The sequence below is a fragment of the Vulpes lagopus genome, chromosome 16, assembly GCF_018345385.1.
Source record: "Vulpes lagopus strain Blue_001 chromosome 16, ASM1834538v1, whole genome shotgun sequence".
NCBI classification, from domain to species: Eukaryota; Metazoa; Chordata; class Mammalia; order Carnivora; family Canidae; genus Vulpes; species Vulpes lagopus.
Genome location: NC_054839.1, coordinates 59,093,721 through 59,114,978, shown reverse-complemented (window position 1 = coordinate 59,114,978; position 21,258 = coordinate 59,093,721). Strand labels below are relative to the sequence as shown.

General features: G+C 36.1%; 1 protein-coding gene across 2 annotated transcripts in view; it reads right to left on the bottom strand.

Moving 5' to 3' along the window:
* FNDC3A (fibronectin type III domain containing 3A) overlaps positions 1-21,258 on the bottom strand; it is a 171,503-nt gene that overhangs the window by 101,267 nt on the left and 48,978 nt on the right. For both annotated transcript variants that reach the window (XM_041730968.1, XM_041730969.1), the window contains exon 3: positions 13,473-13,548. In XM_041730968.1, coding sequence (XP_041586902.1) covers positions 13,473-13,548 — 76 coding nt within the window. The remainder of the gene's footprint in view (positions 1-13,472; positions 13,549-21,258) is intronic.

Genomic DNA, 21,258 nt, shown 5'->3' with positions numbered 1-21,258 from the left:
CCGCAGGGAGCCTACTTCTCCCCTCTGCTTGTGTCTCTGCCTGTCTCTCTGGGTGTCTCTCATGAATAGTTAAATAAAATCTTTAAAAAAAAAAAGAAAAGATTTTCTAAGTAATATATAAAGGACCTAAGTTTTCCATGGTTTAGTTTGCTAAGTTGTAAAATAATGCCTACTCATATGGGGATAAGAATCCATGTGGTTTCTACTTGAGTTATTTATAATTTACGTAGAACCTAAGGAACTTGGGTAAGCTCAGTCAGATCTGTAGTGATGGAAAGTCAGTGGGCCAAAGATAATCGTGGTCTTATTAAAAAAAACTCTTAGAATACTGATGTATTACTAAAATATATTTAAAATATAGCCTACTAGCATACTTAAAAATACTACAAACTTGAGAGCTGGTGGAAACTTATTGAATCAAATCTGCACTTGCCCACTCTTATTTCCCATATGTGTAAAATAATGACCAGAATTTAAGTAATCTTCCCAAAGCTACAGAATCATAAAATTTTAGACTTGTGAAGAATCTTAAAAGGCATCAACTCCAACCATCCACTTGAAAGAAATTAAAACTCCTAATAGCATCATCAAGTGATGAGCCAGCATATGCATTACCACCTACAAAGATGGATGGGAACCGATTAGTCCTGACCCTTTTGACAGTTCTGTTTATCACAAAGTTCTTCCTCATACTGAGCTAAATCTGTTTTCCTATAACTTCCACCCATTGGTCTAGAACCCAGCTTGACTTACTCCCAGACCCGTGCCTTTTACAATGCACCATTAATTCATTCACATATCTTTGTTACTTATTTCTTTGAAGTTCTACTGTTGTGAATTTAGGAAGAAAAGCTATAGGTACAGTATTTCATGCTGCTACTTATAATAACTGCACCATATCTAAAACAATAGACATTTAACTTCTAATAAGTTTCAGAGGTATTTTTATTTTTTAAATTTTTAAAAAAGATTTTATTTATTTATTCATGAGAATACACAGAGAGGAGAGAGAGAGAGAGAGGCAGAGACACAGGCAGAGGGAGAAGCAGACTCCATTCATGGAGCCTGACGTGGGACTTGATCCCAGGTCTCCAGGATCAGGCCCTGGGCTGAAGGCGGCACTAAACCGCTGAGCCACCCAGGCTGCCCACAGAGATATTTTTAATACCTAATTCCTAATATATCTAATGAGAAGTCATGGGGTCTGAGGTACAGTTTGTATACACATGTCTTGGGGATTTCAGCTGTATCACAGGAAATCAACAAGGAGTCCTACTTGCATGACAACACCATCTTCCTCTTCTCTCCCCCAGAAAGACATCCTGAGAGAAAAGGGCTTTTGATTAGATGTGATGAGTGTAAGAGATTCAGACAAGCAGAGAAAAACAAGGCCAGGCACTCCCAACTTTTGGAGGTCAGAGAAATGACTCTTGGGTAACAGAGCTGGTATTAATGGGATACAGGGCTTATAAGTATTTAATAAAAACTGTATTTATTAAGGACCTCAAAAGTCATCTGGATGAGTTCAGGAGACTTGCTAGAAAATGGTCTGCAAAGGAGATAACAAATATGAAAGAGCAGACTAACTGCAAGGAAGACAGACATTTGGTTATACTCACCATGATCCCAGAACACACAGAGAAAGACAAAGTGGTATTTACTGGTTGGGACTAACCTTTCCTTACTTCAAAAACTCCTATAATGGCAGGAAGAGTTAGAATGAAGGGCAGAAGAGAGAGGGTGAAGATAGAAAAGCAGTGATGAACAGCAGCAACAGCCAAGAGAAGAAAAAAGGGAACAAAGTGTCTGTAATTACTGCTCCAGGAGCAATGGTGCTAATCACTTCTTGGATGAGGTGACGGTGAAACCAACAAGGGTCAAATAAATCCCAATAAGTAGTTGGCATCTTGTTCATAGGTCTGTTGTGAGCAATAACCATCATTAGCTCAACTACTTCATGAAATATGCCCATCACAGACACACTTGTTAAACTGAAGACTCTCAGTCAAGGTACTCATTTCCAGAATTAACTAAAGAGACCTTAGTTTGGTTAACAGGTAATTTTGGAATCAAGGTTTCCCATGCAGAATGGAAAGCAACATCAGTAGCAACAATGGTGAGAAAATATTAGTAACTGCTGAGAAGCTGCTCACAGCTACTTGGAAGCAAAAAGGAAAACAGCAGGACTCAAAGGTAGAGCCTGATGTCACATACTAACTCTAGGGGTGAAGAGGCTCAGAATCAACAAACTCTGAGACTGGTATGTTATTGGCTCCCCTAATTACAGTGAGATATGAGAAAGCAAAGGTTAATACCTCTCAACGAACTTGAATTCACTTGGGACACCTTTTCTACACCTAGGAATCAGATACTAAGGGAACAAGCAGAAATCCAGGGTGGTGAAATCAGCATCCCAGTATTATCTTTGATTCACTATTTACATACTTAAGTTAACATGTCCATGTTACTCTACAATCTTAACTGGTACTCCCAGTGAAGACTCTGATGCACTAAAATAGTTCTAAGTAGAAAGTGTATTTTTAGTATATAGTAGTCAACAAGGTAAACAAGTATACCAATGTAAAGATATTTTAGCAGTCATTTTCAATAAATATTGACAGCATGCCTACTAACCTAAAGGCATTATTTTAGCACAGAGATGAAAAAGAGACAACTTCTATCATTAAGGAAATCAAATAGAAGAAGTTAATAATCCCTGAACACTAGTTAAATAAGATTTTATGTACCAAGACTAACACAGCATCATTGTTCCTGCCCCTATAAAATCCAGAAGGTTAAAGTGTCTCTTTCAAGTGTTTATTTCATTAGGAATGAGGATTAATAAATTAAGTAGTTGGCATCTTGTTCATAGGTCTGTTGTGAGCAATAACCATCATTAGCTCAACTACTTCATGAAATATGCCCATCACAGACACACTTGTTAAACTGAAGACTCTCAGTCAAGGTACTCATTTCCAGAATTAACTAAAGAGACCTTAGTTTGGTTAACAGGTAATTTTGGAATCAAACAATCTTTAGTTGGAATAAATATTGGAGGGACACCTGGGTGGCTCAGCGGTTGAGCATCTGCTTTAGGCTCATGTTGTAATCCCAGGGTCCCAGGATAGAGTCCTGAATCAGGCTCCCCACAGGAAGCCTGCTTCTCCCTCTACCTGTGTCTCTGTCTTTCTCTCAGTATCTCTCAAGACATACTCAATCGTCTTTTTTATGCAAGAATTACTTCCATAATACCACTCAACAGTGTACGAGCACATACAATGATGGGACTCAGGTAAAATAAATCAAGGACTCCATTTTTATAGAGTCATAATTTTTCGACATTTCTTCCCTGTCAAAATTTGCTTCCCTATAACTCTCACCTGTTAGTCTAAATTTTGCCCTGTAAAGGTGCAGAGAACAATATCTTCAAGTCATAGCTATCTTCTGGATTAAACAACCTTCAAGTATTTTTATAGTCTTTTACAAGAATAATTTCTTAACACTGCCCTCTCCTGGTTACTCACCTGGGTTCAATCTGTCAATACTTCAAAAATGTTAAAAGAATACCACTTAACCAAAATAATATGCCATCTGTTTTGAACTTTATATATATATATATATTTTTTTTTTTTTTGCAGGAAGATTTCGTTTGATTTCAATTTTGCAAACAAGATTCAATATGTGACTCATACTTAGCTCTAGTTCTACTAAAATAAACAAGTGTTATTCATAAAGATTTCCCTTCTTGTACTGTAGTGGATACTGTCATTTGTTTTGGTGCACAGAATATGAAACTCCTTTGTATGCTGGAGGAATCACCTTGGTGCAAGGTAAAGACCACTGGTCCTACGGGTGCTAATAACCTAGAAGGTGGGTAGCACAAGTGGCACCTGTGCTGTAAGCAAGTAATATTGTGTTCTCAGCAAAGAAAGGACACAGGTGCAATCTTGGCATTGATGATGCCTTCCTGATCAGACAGGTTTTATAGCATGGTTTGGGGGGCACTGTTCCTGAAGCTTAGCTTTGAGTCTGGTTCTTTAGTCTTCCCAAAGATTCTAGAGACACAGAATATCATTTCCTTAATCATAGTCAAAAAATTTGAAACAATCATAGATTTATTTTAAAAAGGCTGCATGTCCAGCTGGCACAGAGAACTTTCTTCCTAGGGCACCTGGGTTGCTTAGTGGTTGAGCTTCTGCCTTTGGCTCAGGTTGTGATCCCAAGGTTCTGGGATCGAGTCCCATCTCCCTTTGCCTATGTCTCTGCCTCTCTGTGTCTCTCATGAATAAATAAATAAAATCTTTATACACGCACACACACACACGAACTTTCTTACCTAACCATTTGAAAGAAAGATGCTGACATGACGACCCATCAGTTATAGAGTATGTTAGTATGCATTTCCTATAAACCAGGACATTATCTGATATAACAATACAACCGTCAAAACCAGAAAATCAACACTGCTACCTTATTACTATCTGTTATGGACTGAATTGTATCTTCTAAAAAAAGATATGCTTAAGTACCACTACCCTCAGAATACAACTTTATTTGGGAATGGGGTCATTGCAACTTAAAATTAGTTAAGATGAAAGACGAAGTCATGTTGGAGCAGAGGGTGCCCTTAATCCAATATGGTATCCTTATAACAAGACAGCCATATGAAGACACAGAGAGACTGGGAGAATGATATGTGGAGAAGGAAACAGATTAAAGCAATACCTTTAAAAGCCAAGAAATTAAAAGAATTGCTGGTCATCACCAGCAACTAGGAGAGGCATGAATTCTCCCTCAGAAGGAATCAATCCTGCTGACACCTTGATCTTCGACTTCTAGCTCTAGAACTATGAGACATTAAATTTCTGTTGTTTTAACCCACTCAGTTTCTTATGGCAGCCCTAAGAAACTAATAAACCATCTAATTTTCCAAATACCATTCAAGATTCACCAATCGTCCTAATAATAGGCAAAAGCATCTAGTTCAGAATCACATGTTGCATTTAGTTGGCATGTTCCTTTAGTCACTCAGCCTGAACAGTTTCTCAGTCTTTCCTTGACTTTTACAATCTTCACTTTTGAAGATTATGGGCTATTTTGTAGAATGTCTCTTGATTTGGGTTTGTCTATTATTTCTTTGCGTTTGGATTCAGATAGTGTATTTGTGGCAGAAATATCACAGAAATGAGATTATGTTCTTCTTAATGTATCATTATCATGGAGCACACGTGACACATGTCTTCATTCATTTTGAGCACTTCTCTTTTTTGGAATGATAATATGTTCTATAGTCTCATCTTGTACTTTCTCTGTCCCCTACCCAGAGTCAGGAATGTCTGATATTTCAGATTCAGTTTCCACAGGATTCATTCTAATTTCTTCCCTCTTCACATCTAAAACTCCTTATATAGTAAGATACCCAGCTATCATTAATATAACTGTTTCTTTGATTAGTCCCCTGGGTATATAATCAATTTTCTATGTCTGCCACCATTCCTGCCCTGGCAGAGGTTGTCCTAACTCCACTCTGTCTCCCAGAATGGATGGCCTTATCCCACTCAAGGCTCCAACTCCCCCTGTTGAGCCTGCCCCACCCCCCACAACCCCAACATTGATGTCCTTCTCACCTTGGCTCCATGTCATCAGACACAAGCTCTAACACCCAGTCCTGGACCACCCGCTCCACTTTTTATCGCATTTGGGTTCTGACTCCCCACATGAGACCATTCTACCCCTCAGTCCACAATTGTGGACTACCTCCTTACCCCGGTTGGGCTCTGAAAATAGATTCCAGAATATTCTATGGGGATGCCCTCCTCACCCCACTCAGGTTCTCATTTTCTACACCAGAGTGTCCCATGTGTGGAGGGAGACTTCCTTGGGCTTTCATATATCTTGCCATGCCAGAGAGATACTCTCCTCACCATGCTCAGGATCTTATTCTCCTTGCTGGACCCCATCCCCTACCTTCCATGTAGATATCCTCCTCACCTCATTTGGACTCTGACACCTCAAACCAAGTCCCTCCTATCCTATGAATGCCCTCACACTGCTTGGGCTCTGACTCTTCTGGATGACTGTCTCTACTGTATGGACACTTTCATTTCATCACTCTGCTGGGGCTATGACACCCCATGCCAGGCTGTCCCTCTGTGGAGGCCCTCCACATTCAGCAGCAGGCTGTCCTCTGTGTAGGTGTCTTTTTTTTTACCTGACTTGAGCTTTAACTCTCTCCTAAGGACCACCTCCAGCAAGTAAATTATCTGACCCTACTGAAGCTCCAACAACACATGTCAGTCTATCCCTCCACACAGATGATCTGTTTGAGCTGTGACTCCTTACATCAGATTGCCTTCACATGTAGGTACTCTCACCTTATTCTGGCACCAATTCCCTACACTGGGCTGCCCCATTGTATTTTTTACTTCTTTATCCTGCTGAGATTCTTACACCTCACACCAGGCCACTCCTTCTTATTGATACTCTCATCAGTCTGCTTAGACTACTCTGAGTCCCTTTACCAGGATACCTTGCTGCGTGAATTCTCTTCTCACTCTAGGCTCTGACTCTCTGAATTAGGCTGTTCCCATATATGATGAATTCTTTGCCCAATTTAGGCTCTGACATCCCAATGTGGGGCACTGCAGCTCCTCTCCCTCCTCACCCCACAGACATCAATGCAGTGTTGCTACAGACTAAATATATTCCTCCGAAGTTTGTATGTTGAAATCCTAATCCAATGTGATGGTATTCAGAGGTAGGCCATTGGGTGATGATGAAATCATGAGCGGAGCATTCAAAAATGGGATTAGTGCTCTTATAAAAAGAAAACCCAGAGAGCATCCTTGCTTCTTCCTCTGAAAGAGGGCTCTCACCAGAACCAAATCATGCTGGCACCCTGACCTCAAACTTCCCCAGACTCCAGAATAGTGAAAAATAAATTTCTGTTGTTTATAAGCCACCTAATCCCTGGTATACAGTTATGGCAACCCTATGAACTATGACAAGTGTTTATATTGTTCTGCACCACCTAATTGCTTTGAGACTGAACCATCATACAGGAAAGAAGAGGAAGAGTCTCAATATTATCTTAAGAAATTTCTTTTGTGTTTAATAGACAGAAGTCAGTTTCAAAAAGGAACTCTAATACATATTTATACATTGCAGGTGCACCTAAATTTCAAACCAAAATGTAAAACTTTGTATTTATTCTTATTACATTTTATCCTATTGGTTTTGACCTATCATTTCAATATATTCTGATTTCTTAGGCTCGACATTTATTGTTATTAGATGTACCTTGGTACCTTTCTGACACCTGAAAATCTTATAAACATGTCATTTATTGTGTCAAACCTATTGATTAAAGAAAGACAGGGGTACCTGGGTGGCTCAGTCATTTAAGTGTCTGCCTTCGGCTCAGGTCATGATCCCAGGGTCCTGGCGTTGAGCCCTGTGTAGGGTTTCCTGCTTGGCAGGGAGTTTGCTTCTCCCTCTCCCACAATCCCTCCCCCTGCTCATGCTCTCTCTCTCTCTCTCAAATAAATATCTTAAAGGAAAAAAAAAAAAGATTTCTGAAACAAAAAGAAAGACAAAGAAGGCCCTAGAGGATGAAGTCCTGGAATACAATGTTAAGACAAAGCTTTAGACTGGCAATGGGCTAGTGATCAAATTTCATCTTTCTATAAGGACATATAAGAAAATCCATCAAATAAGTTTGAGGAAATAAAGAGTGCTAGCTTACAGACTTTTGTCTTAAAAGACAAATAATGAATGACTGGATGAAGAATAAAAAGTCTTCATTGCTGCTAAAATATAATTGTGAAAGCAATGTTGCAAAATATTTCATTAAAATGTAGATCTGGTTAATCCATGATCAGCATAATTAGGGGTTATATGTCTGATGCAGGTCTTGGATTCTAGGAATGTGCATATATAAATAGTATGTCCAAGAAAAGTATAATTTAATAATAATCTCTAATTATGTTCCAAGTTCTACATGATGAACACAAACACACAGCCTATTTACACAAACAAGTGTAAGACAAGATGTAAAAATAATAAATCACATAATATAATCTGACATAATAATATGATAGAGCTGGAACTCAAAGCCAGGTACCATGTGCTTAACTACTCCCCTATTAGTTTAATAAAATGAAACAGTCATCAATATCATTGCTTATCTTCCTAAAATATATAATTTGAAGGGCCAAGGGATGTAAAAACTATTTAGGCATAGCTGGTTTGTATATTCTTTTTGCTTTTTTCATAATTTTCTTTTGCATATAGCAGCATGGAATCACACCAAAGTACAAGTTCCATAACAATACAAAGCCATTAAATATTTAATAAGTTCTTATTCTTTGGCCTTATTTATTCTTTTTGAAGAGTCATAAAACAAAACAAAAAAGCAAGCCATAGATGCCTTTCAGGAAGGAGGGTTTTTAGAAAAAAATTGTCTATAAACATTCCATTTGCTTGGCACACAGAAAATGGTCAAGAAACATTAGTTCTTTCTCTTCCTCATTCAACTTAATTAAACACTCTATATGTGCTGAATGCTATGCAAGGCACCGGGGCTACAAACATACGTAAAATGTAATTTCTACCCTCAATTATTTCTGTATGGGCATCCAGAAGTAGGAGAGGAGAGAAACTGAAGAAAGACCTTGTCTGCAAACACTTCACAGAACAGATGATGTCTGATGGATAGGTACCAATTTATCACCATTAAAAGCCAACTCTACAAAGGGGTCTAGTCATACTCTCTGTGAAATAAGCTTCCAGGACCTTCCCAGTAACCCAAATTCAGAAACCTTGCCTAATTCTCTATTCTTCATACTTCCCCACTAAACAAGACTAAGACGGGCAGTCTTTAGCATATATTACAAAGATTTATTAATACTAAACCTGAAGATTTACTCTTTCAATAAATTTTTACTTTCTTATATACAATTACCAGGCAAGAGTGAATTAATTTTCATAATACCTATCATCATACAAAATAATCTGTTGAAATGAAATCAAAACATTTCATGAAGAAAACATAAAAACATCAAATTGTTAGATCAGTTTCAAAATACCTTTTAATAGAAAAAAGAGTCAAGATCATACTCTGATTTCAAAAGAAATAATGCATTTGTGCTGAAAGCAATAGTGGTTTAGGATGGGGAAAATGAGGTATGGGTCAGAATCACGCAGTATAAATAAACCTAACTGATGAGAAGAATGGCAACTGGAAAGTTGTAAGAGGCAAGGAACTATACTTTTAGATATTTAAGAGTAATGTAGGATCTAAAAGGACATGAAATAAGATAAAGAGTAAGGGAAGACAGACATTAGATTCTGGATAAGACTCAGAAAAAATGGCATGGAATAATAAAAAAGTGATCAAATCCAATGAACAAAGTGCATTCTTTTCATTAAACATATGAAACATATTTTGAAAAACAAATATTAAAAAGTCCTGTTTCTGGCTCTTAACAATTTATTTCCTTCTTTTTTCTTTTTTAGGAGTAGAAGGAAAAGACAGAAGCTCTGCACTGCCTTTAGAAGAGTATTTGTTTCATTTTATTGCAAGGAAGACATTAATCTTACCAAACTGTAAACTAGATGTTAACTCTCCAGCATAATCTCCTTCAATGGCTCTTCCTCACCTTTGCAATAAAGTTAAAGTTCTTAGTATGGCAGTCAAGTCATTTCAAGATCTGTCTACATTTTCTGATTCATCTCCATCTATATGGAGATTTTTATACAACATTTTTGCAAATCTGATCTGTTTGCAGTTATTCAAGAAAGTCAAGCTATTCTTTCCTTCTGTCGCTTTTATACAGTTTCCTTTCTAAAATGCTTCCTTGAGATCCTTTTGTCATTTGGCCAACTGCTATTTTCCTTAAAGACAGGTCACACATCACTTTCTCCTTGACAGGTTTTCTTCATGACATATCACTCTGCATCACAGATGCTTCTACAACACCTTATGCATAACTCTAGTAGTTCATTTCATACTGTAATACAACTACTAATTCCCCCCCTTTCTTCCCTACTACTTTGTGTTCTTGAATGGCAGGAACTGTGTCTTAGTTTTCTTTGAAGCCTCAACATCTGAATACCTCAGGAGACAATTAGTAAATTCATGAAAAAACAAAAACAACTTGTCTCTCCAAGAAGTATGCTATAGTAGAAAAAGTATTATATTGAACTCTGCCCAAAAGTATTATTATATTGAACTTTGACCAATACTCTTTGGGTATTGGAAATTATTCATAATTGGAAATTATGAACTTCCAATAAAATAAGGGGATCATCTAGATCTCTAAAGTTCCTTGTGATTTCTGTTAACCTTTTTGTTTTATAAATTCTTGACAGATAATAAAAATAAAAAGAATAGTTTTTAATTCAAATGCTTACTAATTTACACTGGATTTATCTAAGTTTTTTAGGTTTTACTGTAGAGGTTTTCTTGGTCTAGTGGCTGTGAAGAGAAAAGTTTTCCTAACTTGACAGCATTAGAGTCAAGGGTCCTATTTTACTCTGAGCTTCACTGGCTTATGATTTTCCTCCCTTAAGATTTCCTCTTTTTTATCTTCTGCTTCTGCTTCTATTTCTACTCTCACCTTTTACCTAGCTCTAGAACTAGTTCAGGAAGATATCTGTCACATAACAGAAACTAGTGATAGCACAGGGAAAGAAAAGGAGAAAATGAGCTCCAGGAGTCATTAGTCTTTTCTCATCCTGTCTTCTCTTGTTTGGAGGGAGGGCACACTGGTCTTTACAAAAACTTTACCCCAGTCCCCTGTTCACTAATACCCCTTCCACCTTCATCCCGGCTTTTAATTGAAAAAACAAACCACAAAAACATAAAAAGGGGAGTTTTTTACTTTCTTCCAGGTTCCCTTTACCCTTATGCTATCCTGTGTTTTTAAAAACTGCCCAGGAATTTTTTAAAAGTCTCCACTCTTAAAATCTATAATACAAAGAGGAATCTCCCTTTCCTACTAAAGCAGAGAAATGTGTCCCTGCTTAAAAATAACTTCACATGAAAAAAAAAAAAAATAACTTCACATGGTAGTCAATTCCTACTACTAAGAGACTGTTAATACTATAGGCATATTGTAAATTAGTCTTTTTTGATCCTGACTGAAGGGATAATTACATAAAAATCAGTTTAATTGATTTTATAAGTGAAGAGATTCACAAATTATAGTTACAAATTAATTTTTTAAAATAGAAGTTATTTAAAATTCGAAGTCTGGTTATGCAACTGCGATTAATGATTTTTGTATTTTAAGTCATACTATAACAGTAATGAGTATCCTCATTTGCAGATGTGTTTGAAAAGACCAATGTTAGTTAAAATTCTTCCATCATAAACAGTATTTATTGAAAAGATTTTGAAGAAATGTACAAATAAACCTAAGATGTATGCTCTATTAGAAACTTACATTCTAAAAGATATCCAGTATAAAAATGAAATTAGTTTATAAAAACCTAATTAGCAAGTAAAGATAGGCAAAGTTTACTATATTGCTTCTAAATTCTACTACCAGTTTATGCTCATAATATGTGGACTCTTCCTATTTGTGTGTGAAGTTACCTTAATTGATACATAGAAGATTTAAATTGACTTAGAGAATGGAAGGCATATAAGATTTGGATGGCAGACTAAAAGTTTTAGTTTTTTACTGAGCTAATTACTCCTCTGGAAGGACTAAGGCCTATTGCTCCTTTGATTGAATAGATTAGACTATCCAAGTAAAAAGGAGGGGTACCATACATCCTGGTTTACCTGGGACAATCTTGGTCTGATAACAGTTGTTTCAGAGTAGTTGCCAAGATCCTCTTTCACTCTCAGAAGTATCACAGTTTGGATGATAAAGCATACGATCACTCTACTTCTAACATGCTCTTTTTTTTTTTTAAGATTTTATTTATTTACTCATGAGAGACACAGAGAGAGAGAGAGAGAGAGAGAGAGGCAGAGACACAGGTAGAGGGAGAAGCAGGCTCCATGCAGGGAGTCTGACGTGGGACTCTATCAGGGTCTCCAGGATCACACCCTGGGCTGAAGGTGGCGCTAAACTTCTGAGCCATCTGGGCTGCTGTAACATGCTCTTTTCAAATTAAAGCAACAACTATTAGGTACCCAAAATGTGGAAGGCCAAGAACTAAAAGGGATACAAAGAAATTTAAGAAATGGTATCTGCCCTCAAAGTGCTTATGACTTAGTTGGAGACTGAATAAACATTTCAAGTTAAGCATACAAAATTCAAATAGCTTAAAAATATAACTAGAACAAATACTAGAAGAAAGCACAGAGTTACTTGTTAAATGAATGGCACAATAATTAGTTAGGGGTTTCACAGGATGTAACGGTCACTTTCTATTAAACACCACCACAGCATCCACCACCACCATTTGCTGAGTGCACTGTTTGTGCCAGGTTGGGTTTGGAGTCCTTGACATGCATATTAGTTAACCCTCACAATCATCCTAAGACATGTAATACTATTCATAAGGAAAGGAATTTTACTGATGAGAAATGTACCTGATAGAAGCTAAATAACAAGTAAAAGTTCTAACTAGTAAGTTAGCAGAGTTGGGATTTAAACCCAGATTTTCTTTTTCTTTTTTTTTTTTTTTTAAGATTTATTTATTTATAAATAAATAGACATAGAGAGAGAGAGAGAGAGAGAGAGAGAGAGAGAGGCAGAGAGACACAGGAGGAGGGAGAAGCAGGCTCCATGCTGGGAGCCTGACGTGGGACTCAATCCTGGGACTCCAGGATTGTGCCCTGGGCCAAAGGCAGGCGCTAAACCGCTGAGCCACCCAGGGATCCGCTAAACCCAGGTTTTCTAAAACCAAAGTCAGTGATCTTTTTACATAGGGTGGTGGTTCTTCACTGTGGGTGCTTTTACTCCCAAAGGACATATGGTAGTATCTGGAAACATATTTGTTTGTCATAAATGTGGTGGGGGGTGTGTGGCTATTGACATTACAAAAATTCTTCTACAGATAAAATCTGAATGCAGTCTTGAAGCAGTGGGGTAGGATTTGGATAGGGTAGGGATGGTAAAGATAAGGGCAGATTCTAGATAAGAATAGTACAAAAAGTACAAGACAGTTCAAGAAGACAGTGACTGAGCCAATTTAGCAAGATAAAGGGACACAGTATTAAAGGGAAAGTGAAAGCAAGACTAAAAAGATACAATAATTTTTTTAAAAGACTAAGGAACCTGAACTGGATTCACCATAGATTTTTGAGAAGGGGAATGTAAGATTAATTAAGAAACCAGGGAAAAGAGACTAATTAGGATGCTATTGGAATAATCAAGTTGTAAGGTATTCAGAGTTTGTGTGTAGGTGTGGGGATGGTAGTGAGAAAGAAAGGAAGAAAAATCATAAGCATTTAATCTTTTACGTATCATAAATTTTTATCATCTCAAAGGATAACAAATTAGTAATCTTACCTGTAATGCACTGAAACTGTCCATCTTCTCTTCTTATTGTAAATGCCTCCCCTGGGTTAACTTGTACCAGAATTACCTTAAAATGAAAGAAAGAAGTATTAAAACAAAACAGTAAAATAGAGCAAATAATAACAATCAAAATAGGGCAAATCAGTATAACAAAATACTAAATGTTGCTAGGAGAACAGATTTGAGCTATATAACCTTATGAAAATAGGAAGGAACACATATTTTACATATTTGTTAAAAAAGTATTACTTTACTTTTGTGGAGGTCAGAGTCAGACTTAAGCCAAAAGTAAGGGAATAAAAAAATACAGTGACACACTTTTACTGGAAAGTTAATCAGCTTTACTCTGAAACAAAGATGGAGTCAAACCACAGAATATTTGGTCCAATAGTTGGTAAGGATTCATCTTTTAAAGATAAAGAATAAACTGATAAGTAGAACTTGAGATGAGCATACCTGAATTAGTAGGACATTTCAAATTATGTTAAATTAATCCCACCTTTTTAAGTAGTTTTCTTTTCATTATATAGGTCATACATTCTAGATTTAGCACATCTGAAAAACAGAAAACTGGAAAAAACACCTGAAGTCCTTTTATCCTATGTTAAACATGTTAAACACTGTTAACATTTTGATAAATTTCCTATCTTGTTCCCTATGCATAGACTTTTTTTTTTTTTTTAATTTTTTTATTTATTTATGATAGTCACACACACAGAGAGAGGCAGAGACATAGGCAGATGGAGAAGCAGGCTCCATGCACCGGGAGCCCGACGTGGGATTCGATCCCGGGTCTCCAGGATCACGCCCTGGGCCAAAGGCCGGCGCCAAACCGCTGCGCCACCCAGGGATCCCCCTATGCATAGACTTTATTTCCCCCCTTAAACATACATATAAGGTCTCCAATTTGGTATCTTTTGAAGTTTAGTATTAAAAAAAAAAAGACTTTTCCATGCTATTAATCACTCCAAGTACTTCATCAAATGACCATACCATAAACTACTTAACCATTCTCTTAATGTAAGGAATTTAGGTAGCTTTCAATTTTTTCCATTATTGTAAACAATGTCAAAGTGAGCAATTTGTATGTAGTTTTCTCTTTGATCCATTTCCAGTTAATTTTTGTGAGTGGTGCTTAAGGTGAGGGTCTATTTTCATTATTTTACATGTGAATATCCAATTGTCCCAGCACCATTTATTGAAGAGACTGTTTTTTCTGCATTGTTCTTGGCTCCCTTGTCATATGTTAGCTGATCATACAAGTATGGGCTTACTTCTGGGCTCTTGATTCTCTTCCACTGGTCTATGTTTCTGTTTTTGTGCCAGAATCATACTGTTTGATTACTACAGCTTTATAATACAGCCTGAAATCAGGAAGTGTGATGCTGCCACTTCGTTCTTCTTTTTCAGGATTGCTTTGGATATTCAAAGGTCTTTTGTGGTTCCATATACATTTTCAGAGTGCTTTTTCTTCTATAAAAAATGCCATTGGAATTTTGATAGGGATCGCAGTGAAACTAAAGATGGCTTTAGGTAGTATGGATATTTTAACAACACTAATTCTTCCAATTCTCAAACATGGGATACCTTTCCATTTATTTGTGTCTTCTTTGATTTCTTTCATTAACGTTTTGTAGTTTTCAGTGTAGAGATCTTTCACCTCCTTGGTTAATATTTCAGGCAGACTGAAAGACCCTTACTTCAAGGGAAGTAGGTAAGAAGAAAAGTAGGGTGAATGGAAAACACAAAATAAATTGTTAGAAATAATCCAAATATATTAATAAAATAAATATAGATGGACTAAGCTTGCATAGTAAAAAGAGAGAAAATAAAATTAGATTTAAAAAAGTTACAGAGAGGGGGTGCCTGGGTGGCTAAGGTTGTTATCTGGGAGTCCCGGGATTGAGCCCCATGGTCTGGCTCCACTTAGTAGGGAGTCTACTTCTCCCTCTTTCACTGCCCCTCACCCTGCTTATGCTCTTTCTCTGTCTCGCTCTTCTCAGATGAATAAATAAAATCTTTAAAAAAGCAAAAAAGTCAGAGAGAAAATGCCAAACCCACAATTTTGGTGGTCTATTTTAATACCTTTCTCAGTGATTAACAGAACAAGTATACAATAATCATCAAGGATATGGAAGATCTTAGCAACACCATCAATAATCTTGGTTTAATGGCCATGTAAAGAATATTGCATCTAATAATTTGAAAATATATATTCTTTTCAAGCACATATGGAACTGACATGAAAATGAAAAGAATGGACTATAGAGAACACCATAAATCAAGTCTTAACAAATTTCAAAGAATCAATATTGCATGTACTCCATATACAATTAAATTAGAATCAGTAATTTAAAAATATATTTTCAAGTTTTAAACGTCTTTAGTAATTTGTGGGTTCAGGAATAAATCATAACAAAAAAATAGAAATAAACAGCAGTGAAATGTAACTAAAACATTTTCAGTTAAAACCCTGGAATATAGGCAAAATTGTATTTATCAAGAAACATATACCTTTAAATACTTCTACAGAAAAGACTGAAAATTAATAAATATCCAAGTAAGTATGAAAAGGCAGAGTTAAGGAAAATAAAAAAAAAAAAAACAAATAATGAATTAATACAAGAAACACTAGAGGATAAGAAAATAGCTTCCACAGAAATCAGAGTGAAGGATAACCAAGAGAAAAAAATTCAATAGGAAAAAGTAATTTAGTCACATTTTCTGGCTGGGGGCTTTTTTCCCCCCACGGAGATTCTTGAACCTTGGGAGATTATGCAAGAGGATGGCTTTAAAATGCATTTTATAAAATCTAGGAAGTTATCTCTACATAGGTTTTATTTAGGGGGCTAGCTCCATATTACTCCATTATCTCAAATGTCATCTCTTCAGAAAAACTTTCCCTGACCATCAAATCTAGGGTATGTTCACATACTTTCTGCCATATCAATCTATTTTATTTTTTACCTAGCACTTGTCACTATCTGAAATTATTTTGTGCAGTTACTTGGTTAGTGGTTTGCTGAGCAGTTTCTATTCCACTAAACAAAAGCTTCCTGAAAGCCAACATTTTGACTTGTCTTACTAAATGCTATACTCTAGAGCGTGGCTTCTAATAGGTTTTCAATAAACATCATGTTCAATGAATTAAATGAACAGTGAGAACTAGAAGTTACGTGGAATTTATTCATTCATTTGACAAATATCTATTGAGGTCTTATTCCAAGTGAGGCTCTGTTCTAGGTAACGGGTATACTCTATATGAGTAGCAAACAAAATCGACAAAAATATCTGCCTTCATGTTACTGCAGAGAAAGTTATAGGATTCAAATTATGCCACTAATACCAATTAAGAAAATTATTTTTAAAAGTCTAAAAAAATGTGGGCTCATTAGGAGAAATTTATACACACATACACACAGATTGTTGAAAATCACTTCACTATTGCCAACATCACAGATCAAACCAAGCCTACTCTTTGTAATAAAGATGCATGCCTGAATTCTAAGCATGCTCCTAGGTTTCTGACAACTGATCAAGAGATGTTGTCCATGGAACGCCCGGGTGGCTCAGCGGTTGAGCATCTGCCTTAGGCTCAGGGCATGTTCCTGGGGTGCTGGGATTGAGTCCTACATTGGGCTCCCTTCAGGGAGCCTGCTTCTCCCTCTGCCTATGTCTTTGACACACTCTCTCTCTGTCTCTCATGAATAAACAAAATCTTTAAAAAAAGAGAGATTTTGTCCAGCTTCAAATGCAGAATTCATGTACCTTCAAATTATCTGGATTCCTATGTCACTTTATACTCATCTGCACAAACACTGCAAATTTTCCATAACCTTATTACAAACAATACTACAATGTGGTAAGGAGAAAGAACTATGAATGATAAAGCAATTATTCTACCTGAGATAAAATATTGTCACAAAATTGCATAATCATAATAATAGCCCAGCTTAACGTATATCATCTGATTTAGTGACCACAGAAATCTTATAAACAAAGTAACTCTTAGAAGTGTGACAGGTGAGGACCCCTGGTAAATTATCCATCATTTTGTGATTCAGATCATGGACACTTCGATTTGCAAAGGGGTATTTTAGCAAATTTTACAAATACAATATCATAAAATGATTACTTAGTACTTTATTGGACTTTAACAATGAAATTCTTCAATATCCTCAAATATCACAGAAACAAATCGTTGTGCTCTTAGGTTTATACTTCTCTCAAATGCACTGCCAGTTCTTCAATCATTAACCCCTTTAAGAAATCAGAGTTTAGCCCTGATAATTTTACTACACTCTTTGTAAAATATACTCAAATATGTTTCTCTTCCCTAATCAGTTTCTTTCACCTCTTATTACATTCCTAATAATAGATTTGGTACCATGTTCACAAGACTCTATTGATACAATATATCAGCCAGCCAGTTGTCCTTTATCATCCTTTAGTGCAAATGCTAGGAACCTCTTTTTTTTTTTTATTTCTTTGTACAGGTTTTTTAAAATTTAAATTCAATTTAGCCAAAATATAATACATCATTAGTTTCATTTTTTTAAAAAAGATTTTATTTATTTACTTATGAGAGACACAAAGAGAGAGGCAGAGACACAGGCTTCAGGAGAAGCAGGCTCCTTGAGAGAGCCTGATGCGGGACTTGATCCCAGGACTCTGGGACCATGCCCTGAGCCAAAAGCAGATGATCACTGGGTCACCCAGGCATCCCACATCATTAGTTTCAGATATAGGGTTTAATTAATTCATCAGTTGCGTATAACACTAGTGTTCATCGCATCATGTACCCATCACTCAGCTACCCAACTCCTCGACCTACCTCCTCCCTTCCAGTAAACCTCAGTTTGTTTCCTATAGTTAAGAGAATCTCATGGTTCTTCTCCCTCTCTGACGACTTTCCATTCAGTTTTCCCTCCCTCTCCTACGATTCTCTGCACTGTTTCTTTTGTCCACATATGAATGAAATCATATAATTGTCTTTCTCTGAATGACTTATCTCTCTAATCATAATACCCTCCAGTTCCATCCATGTCGACGTAAATGGTAAGTATTCATGCTTTCTGATGGCTGAGTAATATTCTACTGTATAAACAGACCACATCTTCTTTATCCATTCATCTGTGGATGGACATCTCAACTCTTTCCACAGTTCGGCTATTATGGACATTGCTGCTATAAACATTGGGGGGCAGGTACCTTTTTGGATCACTACATTTGTATCTTTGGGGTAAACACCGAGTAGTGCAACTGCTGGGTTGTAGGGTAGCTCTATTTTTAACTTCTTGAGGAACCTCCATACTGTTTTCCAGAGTGGTGCAACAGCTTGCATTTCCACCAACAGTATCAGAGGGTTCCCCTTTCTCCATATCCTCTCCAACATTTGTCATTTTCTGACTTCTTAATTTTAGCCATCCTGACTGGTGTGAGGTGATATCTCATTGTGGTTTTGATTTGTATTTCCCTGATGCCAAGTGATGTGGACAAATGCTGGGAACTTCTAATGTCTGCCTTGAGTTAACATTGTCAACAGTGGGTGAATAGACAGTTGAAAAAAGCAATTATCTGAATATTCACCAAGAGGTCAATTTCCAGTATTCTGAACAAAGACATATGGAGCTAGTGAACATGTTAAGTGTATTCTGAACTTAAATATTCAGTTCTACTAATATTTACACTATTTCTTAAATAATAAACATGCTTGAAATATGTTTTGGCTGAGATCCCTAACTGAAAGGGCAGATTATAGCACTGACAATGTTTGTAGATAATGCTATACCATATAGATTTTTAAATTATTCTTACAAATAGGCTATGGTGATTCATGCAAATATTTCTACAAAAGTGTTATATTAAAACATAACATAAAAAGGTATAATGAGAATGTTACTGAATAAAGGTCTAAATATGCCTCGTACACTCATTAATGAAGACCACAAAAATCTATAAGAACATTTCCTTAAATTCCTTGATAATAATAAAGATAGAATGGCTTGGAGAAGAAGTTATAGAAGACCAATAAAATTATAAAGGACTCAACATAAAATTATTTGCTTAGGGAAGGAAATAAGTTTCAAAAAAAGCAGAATAGCAGGAAAGACGTCTCTTGAGTGAAGAAGGAAAGAGAAGGACAAAGGGGCACAGACACTAGACAATGGCAAGTCTGACATGAACACTTAAAAAAAAAATAGAGCACACAGTTCAGGAAAGTTGGAGCTAAAGGAGACCTGAGATATTATTTAGTCCATCCCGATTTATTTTTAAAAATTAAACTAAGAGATGATGATTAATATTATTGAAAAAGCTACTGCATTTTACAAAGCCAATCAACTGTTCTATTATACAGTAAACTGCTAGTGTATTTACTCAATTTACATCAATTAACCACTTAGAGCAAGGCAAATTCAAATGAGCATTTATAATAAAAATATAGCACTTAGGTACCATCTTGGAATCTGAACTAATGAATTAAAGTGCCAAAACTTATTTATTGATGCTTTGTCTATACAAATAAATTTTATTTAAATGTCAGAAATAAACACTTATTAATAACATCTGCATATATCCTAAAGGAAACACAATAATAGGTGAGTGATATTTTTATTTATTTATTTATTTTTAAAGATTTTTCTTTTTTGAAAGAAAGAGAAAGAGAGAGAGAGACGCAAGTGAGCACAGAGGGAGGGGCAAGGGAAAAGGGAGATAATCTCAAGCAAACTCTCCACTGAGCCTGGAGCCTGATGCAGAGGTTCGATCTCACCACTCGGAGATCATGACCTAGGCCAAAATCAAGTCAGCTGCTTAACCAACTGAGCCACCCAGGCGCCCTTAGTTAGTAATATTTTAAAAACAGAAAAACCTAGGTATAGATTATATCTTGCTATTTTAAATTTCAACTGTTACTAATAATTTCATTGTTAAATACAACTTTGAAAATATTCTTTCCCATTTCAAAGGTAATACATAACTCCATCATCTGTTTGTTTTAATTTTACCTAATTGCTGTCAGTCTAAGTTCTTTATATGTAAAATGAGAGTAAGAAAAATAGCAATCTTACACCTGCTCCATAGCACCAATAACGTGTACTAGATGAAATGATGTGCACTAGATGAGAGGAAAGACAACTTACAGCCACCCTGGGAACATTTCAAAATACTGTATAGATATTTATTCTGTCTGCAGAGGATGAAGAGTCTGGGATTTTCTCCTTAGCTTGAATCCCAGGGAAATAATCAGTCTTTCTAATGTAATTACTCATAAATTGCTAAGATGGCCATCAGGAAAACCATGCTATTATTTATTACTCCAGAAAGTATCACTACTTTAAAACCTAAAGGATTCAGTAAAAGATAAAGGTTGGTGGGGTGCCTGGCTGGCTCTGATGGGAGAGCATGATATTCTTAATCTTGGGGTCATAAATTCAAGTCCCATGTTAGGTGTAAAGCTTACGTAAAAAAATAAAAAATAGTAAGTTTGGTACTAATATTCTATAATCTCTAAAGGAAGAAACAGAAAAACTCCTAAGGTGTCATAAGTGATTTCTTCTGTGTAGTTAACACACATTTAACGTTCTGAATTTAGGAGTATTTTTTAAGTTTGTTTCTCTAAAACTCCAACAATTTATAAATTGTTTATTTTGAAGAATATACACCTAATATAAAATGTTTAAGGATGTAGTGATTTATAAAAATGTTCACCTCTATTTTCATAAAAAATGATCTATAAAACCAAATATAATCACTAAAAAAAACAAAGAGAAGAATG